General features: G+C 63.6%; 1 protein-coding gene across 1 annotated transcript in view; it reads left to right on the forward strand.

The window, feature by feature from the left end:
• Window positions 1–16115, forward strand: part of LOC133747576 (transmembrane protease serine 9-like) — a 30404-nt gene extending 14289 nt beyond the window's left edge. Inside the window, exons 12-17 of the mRNA XM_062175905.1 lie at window positions 13165–13217; window positions 13650–13740; window positions 14526–14672; window positions 14896–15146; window positions 15248–15384; window positions 15812–16115. Of these exons, the coding sequence (XP_062031889.1) occupies window positions 13165–13217; window positions 13650–13740; window positions 14526–14672; window positions 14896–15146; window positions 15248–15384; window positions 15812–15964 (832 nt within the window). The 3' untranslated portion in view covers window positions 15965–16115. The remainder of the gene's footprint in view (window positions 1–13164; window positions 13218–13649; window positions 13741–14525; window positions 14673–14895; window positions 15147–15247; window positions 15385–15811) is intronic.
• The last annotated feature ends 512 nt before the right edge of the window (window positions 16116–16627 follow it).

A 16627-nucleotide genomic window follows, 5' to 3' on the forward strand; every position in this document is an offset into this window, starting at 1 on the left:
AGAGACAACCCCCCCAACCCCACCACCGGCCCCTCCCTCTCCCCAGCCCCCACTCCCGGGGGTCTCCGGGGTGGCTTGGCCCCACCACTCCCATGGCAGGGGCTGCGTCCCCGTCCGCCCTCCCCCCCCCCCCCGTCGACCCCACCCTCAAGCCTCTCCCTTCCCTGCAGCCCTGGAAATAAAACACCAGCCAGGGCCTGGGCGCGCCTCTGCCCCCTGCACCTGCGGCCGTGGGCGTCGCTGGTCCCTCCAAGAGGGAGCTGGGAGGGGCGGATGAGGGCTTTGGAGATGGAGGGAGGGGCGGGATGAGGGCTTTGGAGATGGAGGGAGGGGCGGGCGGGGGCGTGCAGGTGACAGGTGACTTCCGGAAGCTGGGAGGGCAGCCAGTGGCTTCTCCCTGGTTCTTTGTGGAGAACGAAATGGAGCTGGCTGTGGGCCAGGAGGTGGAGTGGACGGTCAGGTGCAGCGGCTCGGCTGCCCGCAGCCCACGTCCTGGGGCCTGGGTTCGAGCCCCAGCTTCGCTTCCCGTCCGAGCCTCCTGCTCGTGCACCCCGGGAGCAGCAGGTGATCCTGGGGTGCCTGGGTCCCTGCACCCACATGGAGGCCTGGGTGGGGCTCTGGGCTCCTGGCTTTGGCCTGGCCCAGCCCTGGCTGCTGCAGGCATTTGAGGGGTGAACCAGCAGGTGGGAGAGCTCTCCACGTCTCTGCCTTTCACATACATGAAAATGATCTTTTAAAAGCAGCAGAAGGCCGGCGCCGTGGCTCAGTAGGCTAATCCTCCGCCTTGCGGCGCCGGCACACCGGGTTCTAGTCCCGGTCGGGGCACCGGATTCTGTCCTGGTTGCCCCTCTTCCAGGCCAGCTCTCTGCTGTGGCCAGGGAGTGCAGTGGAGGATGGCCCAAGTGCTTGGGCCCTGCACCCCATGGGAGACCAGGAGAAGCACCTGGCTCCTGGCTTCGGATCAGCACGGTGTGCCGACCGCAGCGGCCATTGGAGGGTGAACCAACGGCAAAGGAAGACCTTTCTCTCTGTCTCTCTCTCTCACTGTCCACTCTGCCTGTCAAAAAAAAAAAAAAAAAAAAACAAGGCAGCAGGAGCGGGTCCACTGGTCTACGTTGGAGAGCGGCAGGGCAGAGGCAGGGCCTGGGACTCTCTCTCCCCTGCTGTTTGCTTCCTTGTCACCGTGTGGCCCTGGTGTGGCCCTGGTGTGGCCCTGGTGTGGCCGGGATGTGGCCAGGGGCCGCCTCCCCCCGTCACTGCCCTCTCTCAGTCCACAGCTCCTACAGACGGACGATCTGATTGGCCACCTTTCGGTCAGAGGCCGACTCTGGGTCCAGTCAGCTCTGACCTTGAAGACTGGGGCCTCGCGGGCCCATCCCCACCCCACCCCCAGTCCTTCATCCACAGCACAGGGCCCCTAAAAAGATCCGTGAGGCTGGGGTCCAGCAAGAGCCGGAAGCTTCCGTCTGTGGCTGCTCTCCGTGGCCCCTGCAAAGCGCCGGCTCCTTTCTGACATCAGCTACCCCAGCTGTAAGATGACGGGAGGGCTGGGGGACAGCGCCCGTGTGCCTGTCCGGTCTGAGATCCCACAGCGAGCCGGCGGGCGGACACCAGGAAAACCATGGCAGCCAGAGAAGGAATTACGTCCCGGAATTCTGCTTGTGAGTAAGCCTGGGTTAAATAACACGAGAGTATTCCTATTATTATTATTATTGTTATTACTAGGGGTGATGTGATTAGTGTGACCCTAAACCATGTCACTAAGGGCCCACCTGCTTTCTCCACCACCCTCTGTACCATCCACTCCTTCCCTCCATCATCATTTATGCTACTACGAGCGCCCGTGAGAGCCAGGTGCCATTAGACACTGCCGACAGAGTAATGAGCAAAACGCATAAAACAGACGCCTACATTCCAGCAGGCAGAGGAAAACAAGTCAGCCTTCTCCTTCAGGCTGGTTGTCTCTTGGTGGCAAAAGGGCTGCGGCAGCTCCAGGCATCACATCCTCTAATGCCACAACGAAAGGCAGGAAGGAGAGAGATTCCGCTGGCAGAGATCTTTTCATTAGGAAAGAAAGGCTGGGGACGGTCTCGGGGTCGAGGCCCAGCTTCAAGGGCCACTCGGAACAAGGAATTTCTGGAATTTCTCTCCCAGACCATGATGGGAGTGATGGGCAGATGGGACTGTGCTGGTGTGTGACAGGAGCTCCTTCCCGGCTCGATGGTGCGGGCACGCGTGGGACAGGGGCGAGAACGGACAAGCAGGCCAGCGAGGGCCGAGAGAGGCCTCCAGGAGACTCCCAGGAGAGCGATATCACAGGCAGGGAGTGTAATAGATGTGTAATACAACACGCAGGGAGTGTGACACCTATGTAACACATAACATTCAGGACAGTGGGAGCCTGGCACATGCTGGCAGGGAAGCCAGCACACTGGCACAGAAAAGCAGGCCTGCCTGGGTCCCTGGCTAACCCCAAAACTGACCGAGGACCAACACCTGTGACGTAAGAAGAGCCAGGTGCATCCCCTGCAGTGCCGGCATCCCACGTGGGCACCGGTTCAGGTCCCGGCTGCTCCTCTTCCGATCCAGCTCCCTGGGGAAGCAGCAGAAGACGGCCCAGGTGCTCGGCCCCTGCACCCACGTGGGAGACCTGGATGGAGTCAGCCCAGCTCCAGCCGTAGGGCCATCTGGGAAGTGAACCGGCGGATGGAAGACCTCTCTCTCTCTCTCTGTCTCTCTCTCTCTGTCTCTCTCTCTCTCTGTCTCTCTCTCTGTCTCTCTCTCTCTCAAATTAATAAATAAAATATTTTTAAAAATAAGAGGAGGGGGCACCCGTGCAGGGAGAGGCGTGAAGCCGGTGAGCCAACAGAGCTGCAGAACCCACACGCCCTGGAGACGGGCGCACGCGTCGGCGGTCACGGACTGCGCTGGGGGGGGGCAGGGAGACTCAGGAGGTCGAGGGGCGCGGTGGGACGGGGCGCACCTGCTGCCTCCACGTCTCCAGGAAGAGGCTTGGCCCTATTTCACCACAGCAAACAGACATCCGCCCTATGACTCGGCCACACTCTCAGTGCCAACGAAATCCTTGCACACCCACAGCAGGGCACGTACGAGGCCGTGCCTTCCTCCCGGTGGCCGGGCGCCTCCCTCACTAGGGCGATTTCAAGCACACGGTGGTGGGGTTGAGGGCTGGAGGAGCTGGGGAGGCTGTCACCATGGAGATCCCCCTCCCCGGTGCAGCAGGTGCACACAGCCAGAGGTGCACAAACACAGATGAGCCCCCAAACCCCAGGGCTGGGGGAAAAGTGGCTTAGCCCGGAACAAGAGGGGGCAAGGGGAGAGAGAGAGAGAGAGAGAGAGAGAGAGCGAGAGAGCGAGAGAGCGAGCTGCCATCCAAACACAAGCACCAAAGGCCAGCGCTGAGGGAAGGCGGGAGTGATGGAGAGAGGGGGGATGGGAGGGGAAGAAAGAAGAGAGGGATTTTGCACAAAGCAGAGGTGACCACGAGGCACTGACACCCCAGCTGCCCCTGCCTGGCTGCCAAGCTGTCCTGGGGCCGCGACCCCCAGGGGTCACCGCGCACCGCCCCCCCCCCCCGGTGCTTTTCAGCAATGCTGATGGTTGCCAACACAGGACTGGACCTCAGGTGGGGCTGACAAAGCCCGCGCCTCCTCCACCCACGCCCTCCTCCCCGGCTGGTGGATCCCTGTCGGAAACCCAGGCCAGGGAGTGGCCCCGATTTCGCTGGTGGGAGGGGAGGGCCTCCCTCCCTCCCCGTGCATTCCACCCACAGATAAGCATCTCATTGTTGGCTGAGGCGAGGCCGCTGTGGGTGAGCCTTTGGTGGTGGTGGTGACCACACAGCCAGCACTTGGTGAGTGCCAGGCCCCTGGCTGCTCGTCCGAGGCGTGCTGTCTCCCCCTGCCCACAAGGGAAGGCGCCCCCGAGCCCAGGGGCTCAGAGGCAGGCAGGCTGGCCGCACTGGGCTGCGTCTCTGCACCCGGTGCTTGGCAGAGCCTGGCTTGCCAAGAGGGGGTGGGGCCGCTGCTCCCGCAGCACCGGCCGCACCAGCAGGAGGAGGGAGGCCAAAACAGAGACGCCCAGAGCCTAGAGACCCGGAGCCTAGCTGAAGGACAGACGCTGCTACTGATCACGTTGCGCCCATGAGAACAGCAAACTGGCCAGCGCCATGGCTCACTAGGCTAATCCTCCGCCTTGTGGCACCGGCACACCGGGTTCTAGTCCCGGTTGGGGCGCCGGATTCTATCCCGGTTGCCCCTCTTCCAGGCCAGCTCTCTGCTGTGGCCAGGGAAGGCAGTGGAGGATGGCCCAAGTGCTTGGGCCCTGCACCCGCATGGGAGACCAGGAGAAGCACCTGGCTCCTGGCTTCGGATCAGCGCGATGCACCGGCCGCAGCGGCCATTGGAGGGTGAACCAACAGCAAAGGAAGACCTTTCTCTCTCTCACTGTCCACTCTGCCTGTCAAAAAAAAAAAAAAAAGAAGAAGGAGCCCCCTCCCCAGTGTCCTCTATCCCCAAAGGCACCCTCCCGCCCAGCTCGTGTCCTCCGGCCGCACATGGCCTGGGTGCCTGCTCGCGGCAGCGAGGGCCGGATTCCAGCAGCGTTTGGAGCCCAGAGGGGGAGGAGACCATTTGGGACCCCAGGATCTCAGCAGGCAGAGGGGGCAGGTGGGGTGGCTCTGCTCGGGGACCCCGAGCTGTGGGTCTTCACACGAGAGAGTGCAGTGTGGGGTGCAGATGCGTGTGTGTGAGATCCCATGAGGCAACACGCATGTTGGGGTGTGGACATGCATTGCATGGACCTGGGCCGGAGCGTGAGAGTGTGTGTGGCCGTGTCCACACGAGCAGGAGCTCACGTGAGCCCATGTGAGGTGGGCACCTGGGTTCGCACACGCCTGCAGGAGCTGAGTGGGCGTTGCGTGTCTGTGATTCCGTGGTCCCGCGTGCTTGTGTGCGAGTGTGCGAGCTGTGTGTGCGGGAGAACGCGTGTGCGTGTGTGTGCACCTGCCAGGGCGTGTCAGGCAGAACGGCTCTCAGCACCATGGCCAGAGGCTGAGCGCCACCGGGCAGCCCCTCCCCGGCCCCGTAGCTGGCAGCCGGGGTTACAGGGCAGATGGGGTGGCCCCAGGGGGCCCTGCCTCAGCCTCCCACCAGCCTCGCCTGGGCTCGGGGCAGGGCCTGGGTCCCAGCAGTGCCCCCAGCCCCCCCACCCCCTCCCCCCACAGCCAGGGGGCTGTGGGCACTCTCTCCTCTTCCCTTTGATGAAGCCCTTAGGGCCGGAGCAGGGCTCCAGGTGCGCAGGGAGTCTGCGAGCAGCCTAAGTCAGGGAGGACGGGGGAGGGGACAGCACTGGTGGCCAAGGGGCGGGGACAGGAGACAGCAGCTGGGGGCCAGCGCTGAGGTGTAGCGGGTTAGGCCGCTGCTTGCCACGCCAGCATCCCACGTCAGCGCGCCATGTTGAGTCCCAGCTGCTGGCTGCCGATTCACCTGGTAAAACAGCAGAGGGTGGCCCGAGCACCTGGGTGCCTGCCACCAACATGGGAGACCCGGATGGAGCTCCAGGCTCCTGGCTTTGTTGGCCTGGCCCAGCCCTGAGTGTTCCAGTGACCCAGTGGACGGAGGCTCTCTCGCTCGCTCTCGCTCTCTCTCGGAGCCAGTATTCGGTGCTCCGGTGAAGATGCCACTTGGGACGTGCTCATGCCATGTCCCAGGGCGTGGGTCCAACTCCAAGCTCTGCTTTGGACTCTAGCTTCCTGCTGAGGCTAGCAGGTGCTCGCCCCTGCCACCCACGGGGGAGACCTGCCTGGGGCTGCTCACTCCCGGCTTGGGCCTGACCGGCCCTGGCTGTAAATGTGCTCGTGTCGGGCTCCCCGTGGTCACCAGCGCGGTCGCAATTTGCAGGCAGGACCCCCACCCTCCACCCCACCACCAGGAAGGAGGGGAGACACTGAAAGTGACATCTCCGACGTATTAAGCCGGAGCCGCCACTTGCCAGGCTCTGACTGAGCGGCCAACACGTGAGCTCGGCGGGCGGGAGGCGCAGGTAGCCGCCGGCCGCTCACTCTGCCCGCCTGCCTGCCCCCTCGGCTTGCGGACCTGGCTCCCAGGCAGGCTACCAGCGCCGCACCTGCGCCGCTCCCTGCTAGTCTCCTTGGCGCCGCGCGGTGGCGCTGCTGCACAGCGCTGAGAGCAGGGCCCGGCTCCGCCCACAGCAGGTGCAGCCGGGCGCCCATAGCCCATCGTCGCTCTTGTAAAGCGCTGGTGAGGACAGCTCCCACCCCCTGCGCGGCGGGGTAACACCCTCGAGGGCCCAGAAGAGGGTCTGGTACCTAGGAAATCAGCGCGTTATCGTTGGTAACGTTCTTCGCGCCCATGCTTTCCCAGGCCGTCTCTCTCTGCGCTCTCTGCTCAGGGTCACGCACTCCGGCCCACTCCTGGGGCCCTGCAGGAAATGCAAAAGAGGGAAGCAGCCAGGGCGCCCCAGGAAAACTGCAGGATGCCCCTGGGCTGCGGCCGCTCACAGCTGCTGATAAGGGATGCTTCAGGGCCACGTGGCCAGGCGGGCGTGAGGCTGACCCGTGCCATGGCCTTCTCATGAGGAGCTTGTGGTCTCCTGACCTTTTACAACAGGAGCCCTGTCCACACACACACACACACACGCGCGCGCGCGCGCGCGCGCGCACCTTGGGCAGGCTCTCGGAAGCCAGTCAGATGTATCTCTGTTGATGTCTCTCGGTGGATCCCAGGCAGTGGCAACAATTCTTACTCTGCGGCCAGAGGGGCTGGCAAACAGCAGAAGCGCCCTTTGAGGAAGAAAAATGTAGGGGCTGGCGCCGCACAGTGGTTAAAGCCACCGCCTTCGACGCCAGCATCCCATACTGGAGCACTGGTTCCAGTCCCGGCTGCTCCAGTCCTGATCCAGCTCCCTGCCGACGCTCCTGGGAAGGCGGAGGAAGACGGCCGAAGTGCTTGGGCCCCTGCACCCACGTGGGAGACCCGGAAGGAGTTTCAGGATCTCGGCTTCAGCCTGACCCAGCCCTGGCGTTGTGGGCATCTGGGGAGTGAACCAGCAGATGGGAGACCGCTCTCCCTCTCCCTCTCCCTCTCCCTCTCTCTCTTTTCCTCTCTGTAATTCTGATTTTCAAATAAATAAATAAATGATTTTTGGTTAATGACAACGAGGAAATCAAAGAGTAAAGAACCACTTCTCGGGTGTCAAGCACAAGGGTTATTTATTTATTTATTTATTTGAAAGGGGGGAAGCGGGAGAGGTTAATCTTCGATCCACTGGTTCACTCCCCAAATGGCTGCAGCAGCCATGGAGGGAGCCAGGAGCCAGGAACTCCATCCGGGTCTCCCACGTGGGTGTCAGAGGCCCAAGCACTCGGGCCATCCTCTGCTGCCTTCTCGGTGCCTTAGCAGGGAGCTGGATCGGAAGCGGAGCAGCCAGGACTCGAACCCAGGTGCTCTCAGGTAGGATGCAGGTGTCCCAAGGGGCAGCTTAACCCAGTGCCCCATGACACCTGCCCCTCAGGCACTGCTTTGACTGTTTTATAGGTGTTGGCTCATCGAGCCTTTCAGCATTCAGTGAGACAAGGGCTATAATTATCCCCATTCCACAGATGAGAAACTGAGGCCGAGACACATAGTCATTTGCTCTCAAGATCCCCCCGTGAGTGAGTCCAGAGTCAGAACTTCTGACGGGGGGGGGGCTCTGCAGATGGGGATGAAGTCGGGGGGCCTGATATGGGAAGTGACCCTGGTAGGTCCAAGGAAACCACAAAGACCCTTGGGGGGGTGGGAGGGCTGGGCAGAGGCACCATGGCTGTGCTGAGGGCAGAGGAAGGGGCCAGGAGCCGAGGGATGCTGGTGACCTCTGGAGGCGGCAGCTATACCTGCTACACTATAGCACTGGTCCCCCCGCAACTTTTTAAAAATTTTCTCCTATATAGAACATCAATGAATTTGGGGTTTAAATCTGGGTCCTGAGGCCAGTGTGGTGGCACAGCAGGTTAAGTCACTGCCTACAACACCAGCATCCCGTATTAGAGCAATGGTTCAAGTCCCAGCTCCTCCACTTCTGATCCAGCTCCCTGCTAATGCACCTGGGAAAACAGTGGAAGACGACCTAAGTGCTTGGGCCCCTGCACCCACGTGGGAGACCCAGATGGAGTTCTGGCCCTGGCCCGGCTGTTGCAGCCATTTGGGGAGTGAACCAGCAAATGGAAGACCGACCAACCGACCTCTCTCTCTCCCCTCTCTCCTCTCTCTCTGATGCTCTGCTTTTCAAATAAGTAAACAAGTCTCTAAAACAGCTACATAGATGTGCCCCCCCCACGCTAGCTCCTTCTGGGTATGCAAATGTTCCAAAATCAACACAAGGTACAAAGCCCAAACGCTTCCGGCCCTAAACAGCCCACGTCAGAGATGCCAGCCTGGGACTCAACCAAGCGTCAGGTTTGCATTTTCCTTACAGGTCTGCCCTCCATCCCGATCTCCCACGCGGCTGCAGGGGCCCAAGCACTTCGGCCGTCTTCCTCCGCCTTCCCAGGAGCGTCGGCAGGGAGCCGGATCGGAAGCAGAGAGGGGACTCGACCCCAGGAGCTCCCGTGTGGGATGTGGGCACCACAAGCCCGCCCCTTGCTCACATCTAGACAAAGGAAATGCAGTGCGAACATGCCGGTTCCCTGGTTCCCTGAGAGCACCTGCCAGCCGCCTCCGGTGGTGGGCGCTGCGACTGGATTGGCAGGAAGTGGTCCGCGTGCCCGGTCCTCGGCGGGGTGCATCCACCTGGCAGGGCACCCACAGACGCTGGGGTGGCGCCTGGAAGGTCAGGGTCCAGGCCTTTGGCTCCCAAGGAGACCGCGTCTGAACTTCAGCTCCCTGGGTATCAGCTACAGAGTCCGGGAGACGCCCCTGGGAGGACCCTGCACAGGTCACAGCTGCCCACCCCCCTTGCCCTGTGCTCCCTGGGCCTCCCCCCACCCACACACACATCTGCCATTTCGGCCAGGCTGGAGGCGGCTCCACCACACGCCTTCCCCAGCCCCTCTCTCCATCCCCCCACCCAGGATGGCAGCCACTCTGTTTGCGCCTTTCGTGGGGTGGGGGTGGGGGACCGCTCACACCAGGCTTTGTGGGTTTTCCATGGAACCCCCCAACACACACACACACACACACACTGACTCAGGTCCAGCTCACAGGTGCTCCCTGAGCTGACCCCAAACCCAAGGGTCCGTTCCCCCAGGGCTGCCGACTCCAGGCCAGACCGCATTCCTAAGCTGCTGGTGTCCAGGAGCCCTCAGGCAGCCTGGAGGGGGGGACGGCCAGGGGAGGGAGCGGCCCGGGGAGTTCTGCCCGTTCTGCAGCCTCCTGGGGGCCCCCAGTCTTCCCCACCAGCCCCAGCTCCCCTGCAGCTGGGGTCCCCGGCCTGTGTCCATTGCGGGGTGGCCCACCTGCCCCTTGGCTGCTGCTCCCACTTCCCAGCATCCGAGACGGCGCTTCCAAACTTCCTTGCTGCAAAAAATGGAAATAAAAGTTTATTTCAGTGCCAAAATATATATATATATATATATATACACCCCCACCCCATGTGCAGCTTTTCCCTGCTACACATTTTTCATGAATTTTTCAAAGATCTCTCACACAGGACTTCTCATTTCATTCCATTTTTTTCCCCACGGGCGCAAGGCAGCCTGGCAGAGTTGGAAATGCGCCCCAAAGCCAGGGCCCCTGGGCTGCCGCCACGATACTGCACCTCTGTGCCTGCATTTCTTCTTTCACAAAACTGGGAATAATAATAAGTACCTCAGGGCCGGCGCTGTGGTGTAGTGGTAAAGCCGCTGCCTGCAGTGCCAGCATCCCATATGGGCAACAGTTCGAGTCCCAGCTGCTCCACTTCCAGTCCAGCTCTCTGCTATGGCCTAGGAAAGCAGTAGAAGATGGCCCAAGTCCTTGGGCCCCTGCACTCACGTGGGAGACCCGGAGGAAGCTCCTGCCTCCTGGCTTCGGTCTGACTGTTATGACCATTTCAGGAGTGAACCAGTAGATGGAAGATCTCTCTCTCTCTCTCAAACCAATCAATCTTTAAAATGATAAGTACCTTGTGGGGCTATTATTATAGAGATATTTTTAAAAGATTTATTTATCCATTTATTTATTTATTTATTTGAAAGTCAGAGTTACATAGAGTGAGGAGAGGCAGAGAGACAGGGGTGGGAGTCTTCCATCCGCTGGTTCACTCCCCAGATGGCCACAACAGCCGGAGCTGGGCCAATCCAAAGCCAGGAGCCAGGAGCATCTTCCGGGTCTCCGGAAGGTGCAAGGGCCCAAGCACTTGGGCCATCTTCTACTGCTTTCCCAGGCCCCAGCAGAGAGCTGGATCGGAAGTGGAGCAGTCGGGACTCGAACCAGTGCCCATACGGGATGCCGGCTCTGGCTTAGCCCATGCGGCACAGCACCGGCCCCCATGATGGATACTGAAAGCAGTTAACACAGCAGAAGCGCTCCAGTGGCCCCGAGACATGCCCAGGTCATGGATAAGTGTTGCACCTGCTCCTGATGTTTAGCTAATTCTTAGCCCAGTGCCCTTCCAGGGCCTTCCTACCCTATGTGCTTCCAGCCCTTTCCTGCTCTGTGCCTGTCGGCCTCCGGCCCTCTGTGGGCCTGCATGAGGTTCTGGGCCTCTCCCTGCGCCTCTGTCTGCCGTGAGCTTCCACTCAGAGTGTGAGGAGCGCATGGGACAGGGCCGAGCGCCTTAGATGTGAAAAACCCCAAATCTGACATCTGCGGTGCCACCCCCGGGGCAACTCCGGCTGGGGAGGCTCCGGCGCTAAGGTGCGCTCGGACAGTAAGTGAACTTCTGCGTGCGATTTGAATCCTGTTCCCACCAGCGATCTCCTTAGATGCACATGGAGCTCCCACGTCTGGAAAGATCTGGAACCTGACGCCCGAGGGCTCTGTGCCCCAGGAGTCCAAGACCAGCGAGGGAAGGGGTGGGAGAAATGCACCCGCACGCGCACGGTGACACATGTGTCCCGTGCACCCGGGGCTCCGAGCAGCAGGGCGGCGGCCACGGGAGAGGAAGTGTGTTGGGGGAGGGGCCGGCGACGGCCACTCCGTAAATGACACCGGGGCCCAGAGGAAGAGGAGGCTGGGGTGGGAGTGGGGCTGTGGTCAGGAGCCCAGCTCTGGGGACAGGGACTGCGGGCAGCCCAGCGAGGGGGCCGCGGGGGCCGCGTGGGGTCCCCTGTCCGGGTGCAGCCGAGCCCCCCCCCCAGGGATATGGGGGATGGGGTGCCACCTACTGCGAGCAGAGGCCATCAAAACAGCGCTTTGTCTCTTTTTAAAGCGACTTCCGGAACACTTACCAACCTCTGCCTACCTCCTCCCCCCACCACCCCTCACCCCTTCCTCCAGGTCTCCCCCCCCCCCTTCTGAGACTTTCTCTCTCCGTCTCTCATTGTCTCTGGATCTCTCCATCCCCCACCCTGGCCTGGATCCCCACACCCGGAGCCCCACCACCACCCCCACCCCCGCATCCGCACCCCAGGAGCTGAGTCACCGCCGCCGACGGGGGCAGGGACCCAGACCCTTCCCCTCCTGCCGCCGCCGCCGCCGCCGCCTTCCACCTCCCACTTAAGTCATGTCTGGCGGCTGCGGGGACTGAGCCCACCCGCACCACCCCGGCCCCTCCCGCGGTCAGAGCGGCTGCTCCCGGGGCCGGGCGGGGTCCGAGTGCCACCAGGAGGCAGAACCCAGACAGATGGGTGGAGAGCCCAGCGGGGAAGCAGAGGGACCCCAAGAGCTGGAGACGGGACCAGGACGCAGAAGCCGGGATCGGGGAGAGAGAAATAAGAAGGCAGGCAGGCTAGCGAAAGATGGACAGGTTCAGGGGTGGAGCTACAGCAGGGTGCCAGAGCTGGCCAAGGAGAGAGATGGGGCAGAGAGAGAGGCGGGGCAGGGGGCAGGGGGCAGGGGGCAGCAGGGGAAGAGGGAGCCCCTGGTCGAGAGGCAGGCCAAGGGGAAAGGCCGAGCCGAGCCGCAGCCCGCGCACCCCACCGCCCGCGGCGCCCCTCGAGGGCGCGGCCCTGCCGCACGCCCACTCCCCGGTGGCGTCATCCCCCTACCCCCTCCACCCCCGGCGACGCCTCCCCGGGGGCCCCCGGCCCTGCGACGCAGCCGCCTGCTCCCCCTGGCCCCCACGACCCCCGCGCACGGGCTCCGTGGCTGTGCCTGCGGAAGAGACCCCGCGCCTGCTCGGTGCGCCACGGCCTCTCCCCGCACCCCGCTCCGCCACGGCCTCTCCCCACACCCCGCTCCGCGCGGGGTGCTGTTGAAAGCAAATACAGATCGTGTCGCGCCCCTCCCGCGCCGCGCGGAACGGGGAACCCAAACCCCGCAGCCCCGGCCTTGCCCGGCAGTTCCCCGCTCCCGCAGCCCCGGGGCCCTGCACCGCGCTCGGCCTGTGCCCTCCTTTCTGCTCCTCACCGCCCTTGGCCCTCAGCCCAAGACCGCGACCACCGCCCCATTGAGCCTTGTTCTTATGTCCCCCGCCCCAGGAGGGCGCCCCATGGAGGAGGGGGCTCGACAGGTCACTTCCGTGCCGCCAGCAGGGTCTGCAGCAGGACCAGTGCTCCTGGAGGTAGCGCCTGTGCCCGGCCGGGGGCGCTTTGCCTGCCCGGGATTGTGACTTTGTATCCACTCCGGGAGGGAACAGAATTACTTACCCTGAATTTTAATAGTCAGAAAACAGGTTTACCAGGCGGGTGCGCCCCCCTGCCCGAGATCCCAAAGGTAGTGCGGGATGCAGGCTGGACTGGGACCCCCGGGGTCCTGCTCAGAAAGGGAGAGGGAGGAGTGGACCCGGGACGGAGGGCGAGAGAGAGATGTAATGAAAGAGAATTAGAGGGGAAAAAGCATGAGACAGGAAGAGACAACAAAAGAAAATTTCGGAAAGGATGAGAGAGAGAGGCCCAAGGCCTGGGCAGGGGTCTGTCTCCTCCCTGGGCCCCGGACCCCGCCCAGGACCAGGGCAGCCCCAGAGAGCTGAGCTGGAGTTTCCGGCGCCTGACCCCTGGAATGCGTCCCCGGGGGGCAGGCCAGCCCGGGCGGGGTGCTTATAAGCCCCACGGGGTGCCAGCAGGAGGCACCAGGCTCCGCTCAGCTCCGCCGCAGAAGCCGAGAGCCGGGTGCCAGGTAAGAGGCCCGCTGGCCCCCGCCTGGACGCTGCAGGGTCCCCGGCCCCATTACCACCCAGCAGCCACTTCTCTGCTTGTAGGTCTCTCTGCTCAGCAGTGTCTCGGATTCTGAGTCTCCCCCTGTCTCGGGCTCAGCCTGGCCGGGGTCTCACCTCCCTAACGCCCTGGCTCCCTGGGCACCACTCCCCCACTTCCTCTGTTCTTGGATTCCGCACACTCTCGGCAGCTCGCTCACTCTCGCTCTCTTTCTCCCTCTCCCTCTCTCCTTTTCTCTCTCGATCTGTCTCTCTGGGCTCCCGGTCCCAGGTGGGGTGGGGTGGGGCTTCCTGTAGGTTCTTGTAGGTCCAGCGACAGGGAGGGAGAGCGAGGGGGCTGGCGAGGCCCCAGCTGCGAGTGCTCGCACGCATCTGAGTCCGGTCCTCATCGCCAGGTGCTGACGCGATGGCCACGCTGGGACGTCCCTGGGGCTGGCTCCTGGGGTACCTGCTCGCCCTTGGTGTCACAGGTATCTGTGCGTGTGCGCGTCTCGCCCCGGGGCGCAGTGTTTGCTAGTGCTCGGGTGTGACTCGGGGTAGCCCCGCTCTCCACGGTCACGGTGCGTGCGTACAGGTGCAGCCGGCGGGGGACACACGGGGGACAGGCGGCCGCTGGTGACGCTGAGGCGAAGGGGAAGCGAGAGGGGGGATGGGAGCGGGGGGCTTGTACGGAGTGGGGGTGGGGGTCGCCATGGCGGCTGACCGGGCGCGCCGGCTCCTGGCTGGGGTCGGGCTGGGCCGGGGAAGGAGCCACTCCGAGGGCCAGGGGACCGCGCCGCGCGACCCGGCTGTGCCTAAGCTCGCGCGGGGGGCCGGCCTGCGAGGCTGTGCCCGGAGCGGCCCCGGTGTGCGAGAGAAGAGGAGCGAGGCCCCCTGACGGGTCTGTGACTCGGAGCTGAAGCGCTGCTTGCGACCAGTGAGCCTGCCTCCCGCACGCAGTCCCAGCCCCCTGAGCCTAACCCCCACCCCAGAGCCCCGACCACGCCTCTGCAGAGGGCTCCGCCCCAACCCCTGGCTCCGCCCCCAGGATCCTGCCGAAGACCACGCCCCCAGAGGCCCGGGACTCGCCCCCTTCCTCCAACACCACCCCCAAAACCAGGAGCCCAGGCCCGCTCTGCCCCAGGTCCTGATGGAGACCACGCCCCCAGGCCGAGACTCCGCCCCCAGAGGCCCTGGGCCTGCCCCCCCCGTCCTCTAGCCCCACCCCCAGCACCCTCGGCCCCGCCCCCAGCCCTGACTCCGCCCCCAGCACCCCAGGTCTCCTGCACCAGCACCGGAAGTCAGATCATCAACGGTGAGGACTGCCACCCGAACTCGCAGCCCTGGCAGGCCGCCCTGTTCGCCGACAACGAGTTCTTCTGCTCGGGGGTCCTGGTGCACCCGCAGTGGGTGCTGTCAGCCGCGCACTGCGTGCAGGAGTGAGTGCAGGGCAGAGGTGGCCACGCTCCCAGGGGAGGGGGCCAGAGAACTGGGGGGGCTGTGCCCCGGGAAGAGCCCAGGAGCCCCAGGTCGGGGAACCCACCCCCCCAACCCCCCCCCGGGTACCCAGGCGGGCTCTGTTCCCCGGATGCAGCCGGGACCGGGGTGGGGCTGTGGTTGAGGATGGACGTGGCGCTGAGCTTACGGAGCCCTGGTCCCCAGGGCCTACACCGTGGGGCTGGGCCTGCACAGCCTGGAGGCCGAGCGAGAGCCGGGCAGCCGGATGATGGAGGCCACACTGTCCATCCAGCACCCGCAGTACAACAGCCCCTTCCTCGCCAACGACCTCATGCTCATCAAGCTGCAGCGGCCGGTGCTCCAGTCTCCCACCATCCGCACCGTCGGGGTCGCCTCCCGGTGCCCGGCCGCGGGCGACTCCTGCCTTGTTTCGGGCTGGGGTTTGCAGCGGAACGGTGAGCCCCTGAGGGTTCGCACGCGCCCCCACCCCCCCTCCCCGCCTCCCCAGGGGTCCCCCGCCCAGCCAGAGAGGCTGAGGCCGGGCTGTGTGTCCCAGGCAGGCTGCCCGGCGTGCTGCAGTGTGTGAACATCTCACTGGTCTCCGAGGAGATCTGCCGGTCCTTCTACGGCTCCGTGTACCACCCCAGCATGCTGTGTGCGGGCGGGGGCCTGGACCACAAGGATTCTTGCAATGTGAGACCCTGACGGGCAGCACAGGGGACTCGGGGGCAGACCCAGGGGACGGCGACAGGGGAGGGGAGGATGGACGGGGAGCAAGGGGCAGGGAGACAGAAACAGGGAGACACTGCAGGGGGGTGCAGGTCCAGAGCAGGCAGGAGCAGAGAGAGACACAGGCAGGAACCGCAAGAGGAACCTCCTACCCTGGGAAGAGGCACAGAGAGATTGAGAGCCAGAGAAGCGGCCATGAGCCACAAGGAGACAGGAGACAGATCCAGCAACCCCCAGGGAGAGGCAGCCAGGACCGGGGGGTCGGGGCGGGGGGCGGGGCACTGTTAGGTTCTACACACCTGTGTCTCTCCCTGGTCTCATGGGGGTCCTCCCTAGTCCCACGTCCAGCCCCGTCTCTCTCCCTCTCTCCCTCTCTCTCTCTGTGCAACAGGGTGACTCTGGGGGGCCCCTGATCTGCAATGGGTCCCTGCAGGGCCTGGTGTCATTCGGCCAAGCCCAGTGCGGCCAGCCAGGCTTCCCAAGCGTCTACACCAACCTCCACAAGTTCAGAACCTGGATAGAGGAAGTCATCCGGACCAGCTAGCCACGGGGGCTGGGACCTGTGATACCGACCCCCAGACACAGGCCGCGGAAGGAATTCAGGGGGATGCCCGCCCTGCCTCCCTCAGCCCGAGAGTCCACACCGCCAGGGCTCTGGTCCTGTGCACAGTGCCCCCTGGTGGCCCAGCGTCAGCACAGCGTGGAGAAGGTGGCCTTCCCTGGATCCCACAATAAAAATCTCACAGAAGCACAGGTTCTGGTCGCAGCGTCCTCTTTGCCTCCTCTCCCATTCAAGGGGTTCCAGAAAAGGCGTCCCCTCCTCAGGTCTCAGTGTCCACATCTGAGAAACAGGAATGCCCACCAGGAGGGCCACAGGTGTCCGGAGAGCAGCCACTCCCCTGGGCAGTTCCGAGAGAACAGTTCTGAGGACGGCGTCCAGCTCCTGTGAGCCCGCGCCGCCCACGCTGAACTTCTGGACGTTTCTTGCTTGCTTTCGCTATGCGGCATTGGTTGGCCCATCTTCCCGTCTCTCTTCTTAACCACATTCTAAGGGGTTTCAGTTTGCTGTGCCTGGGGGGCTGGTGGGAGGGCCCTGGAGAAGGCTGTTGAGAGTGAGAGAGCCAGGCATGGGCAGAGAGGAGACCGAGAGAGAGAGAGAGAAAGAGAGAGAGAGAGAGGTCTTCCATCCAGTGGTTCACTCCCCAAA

This window comes from Lepus europaeus, chromosome 19 (assembly GCF_033115175.1).
Source record: "Lepus europaeus isolate LE1 chromosome 19, mLepTim1.pri, whole genome shotgun sequence".
In the NCBI taxonomy this organism is placed as follows: Eukaryota; Metazoa; Chordata; class Mammalia; order Lagomorpha; family Leporidae; genus Lepus; species Lepus europaeus.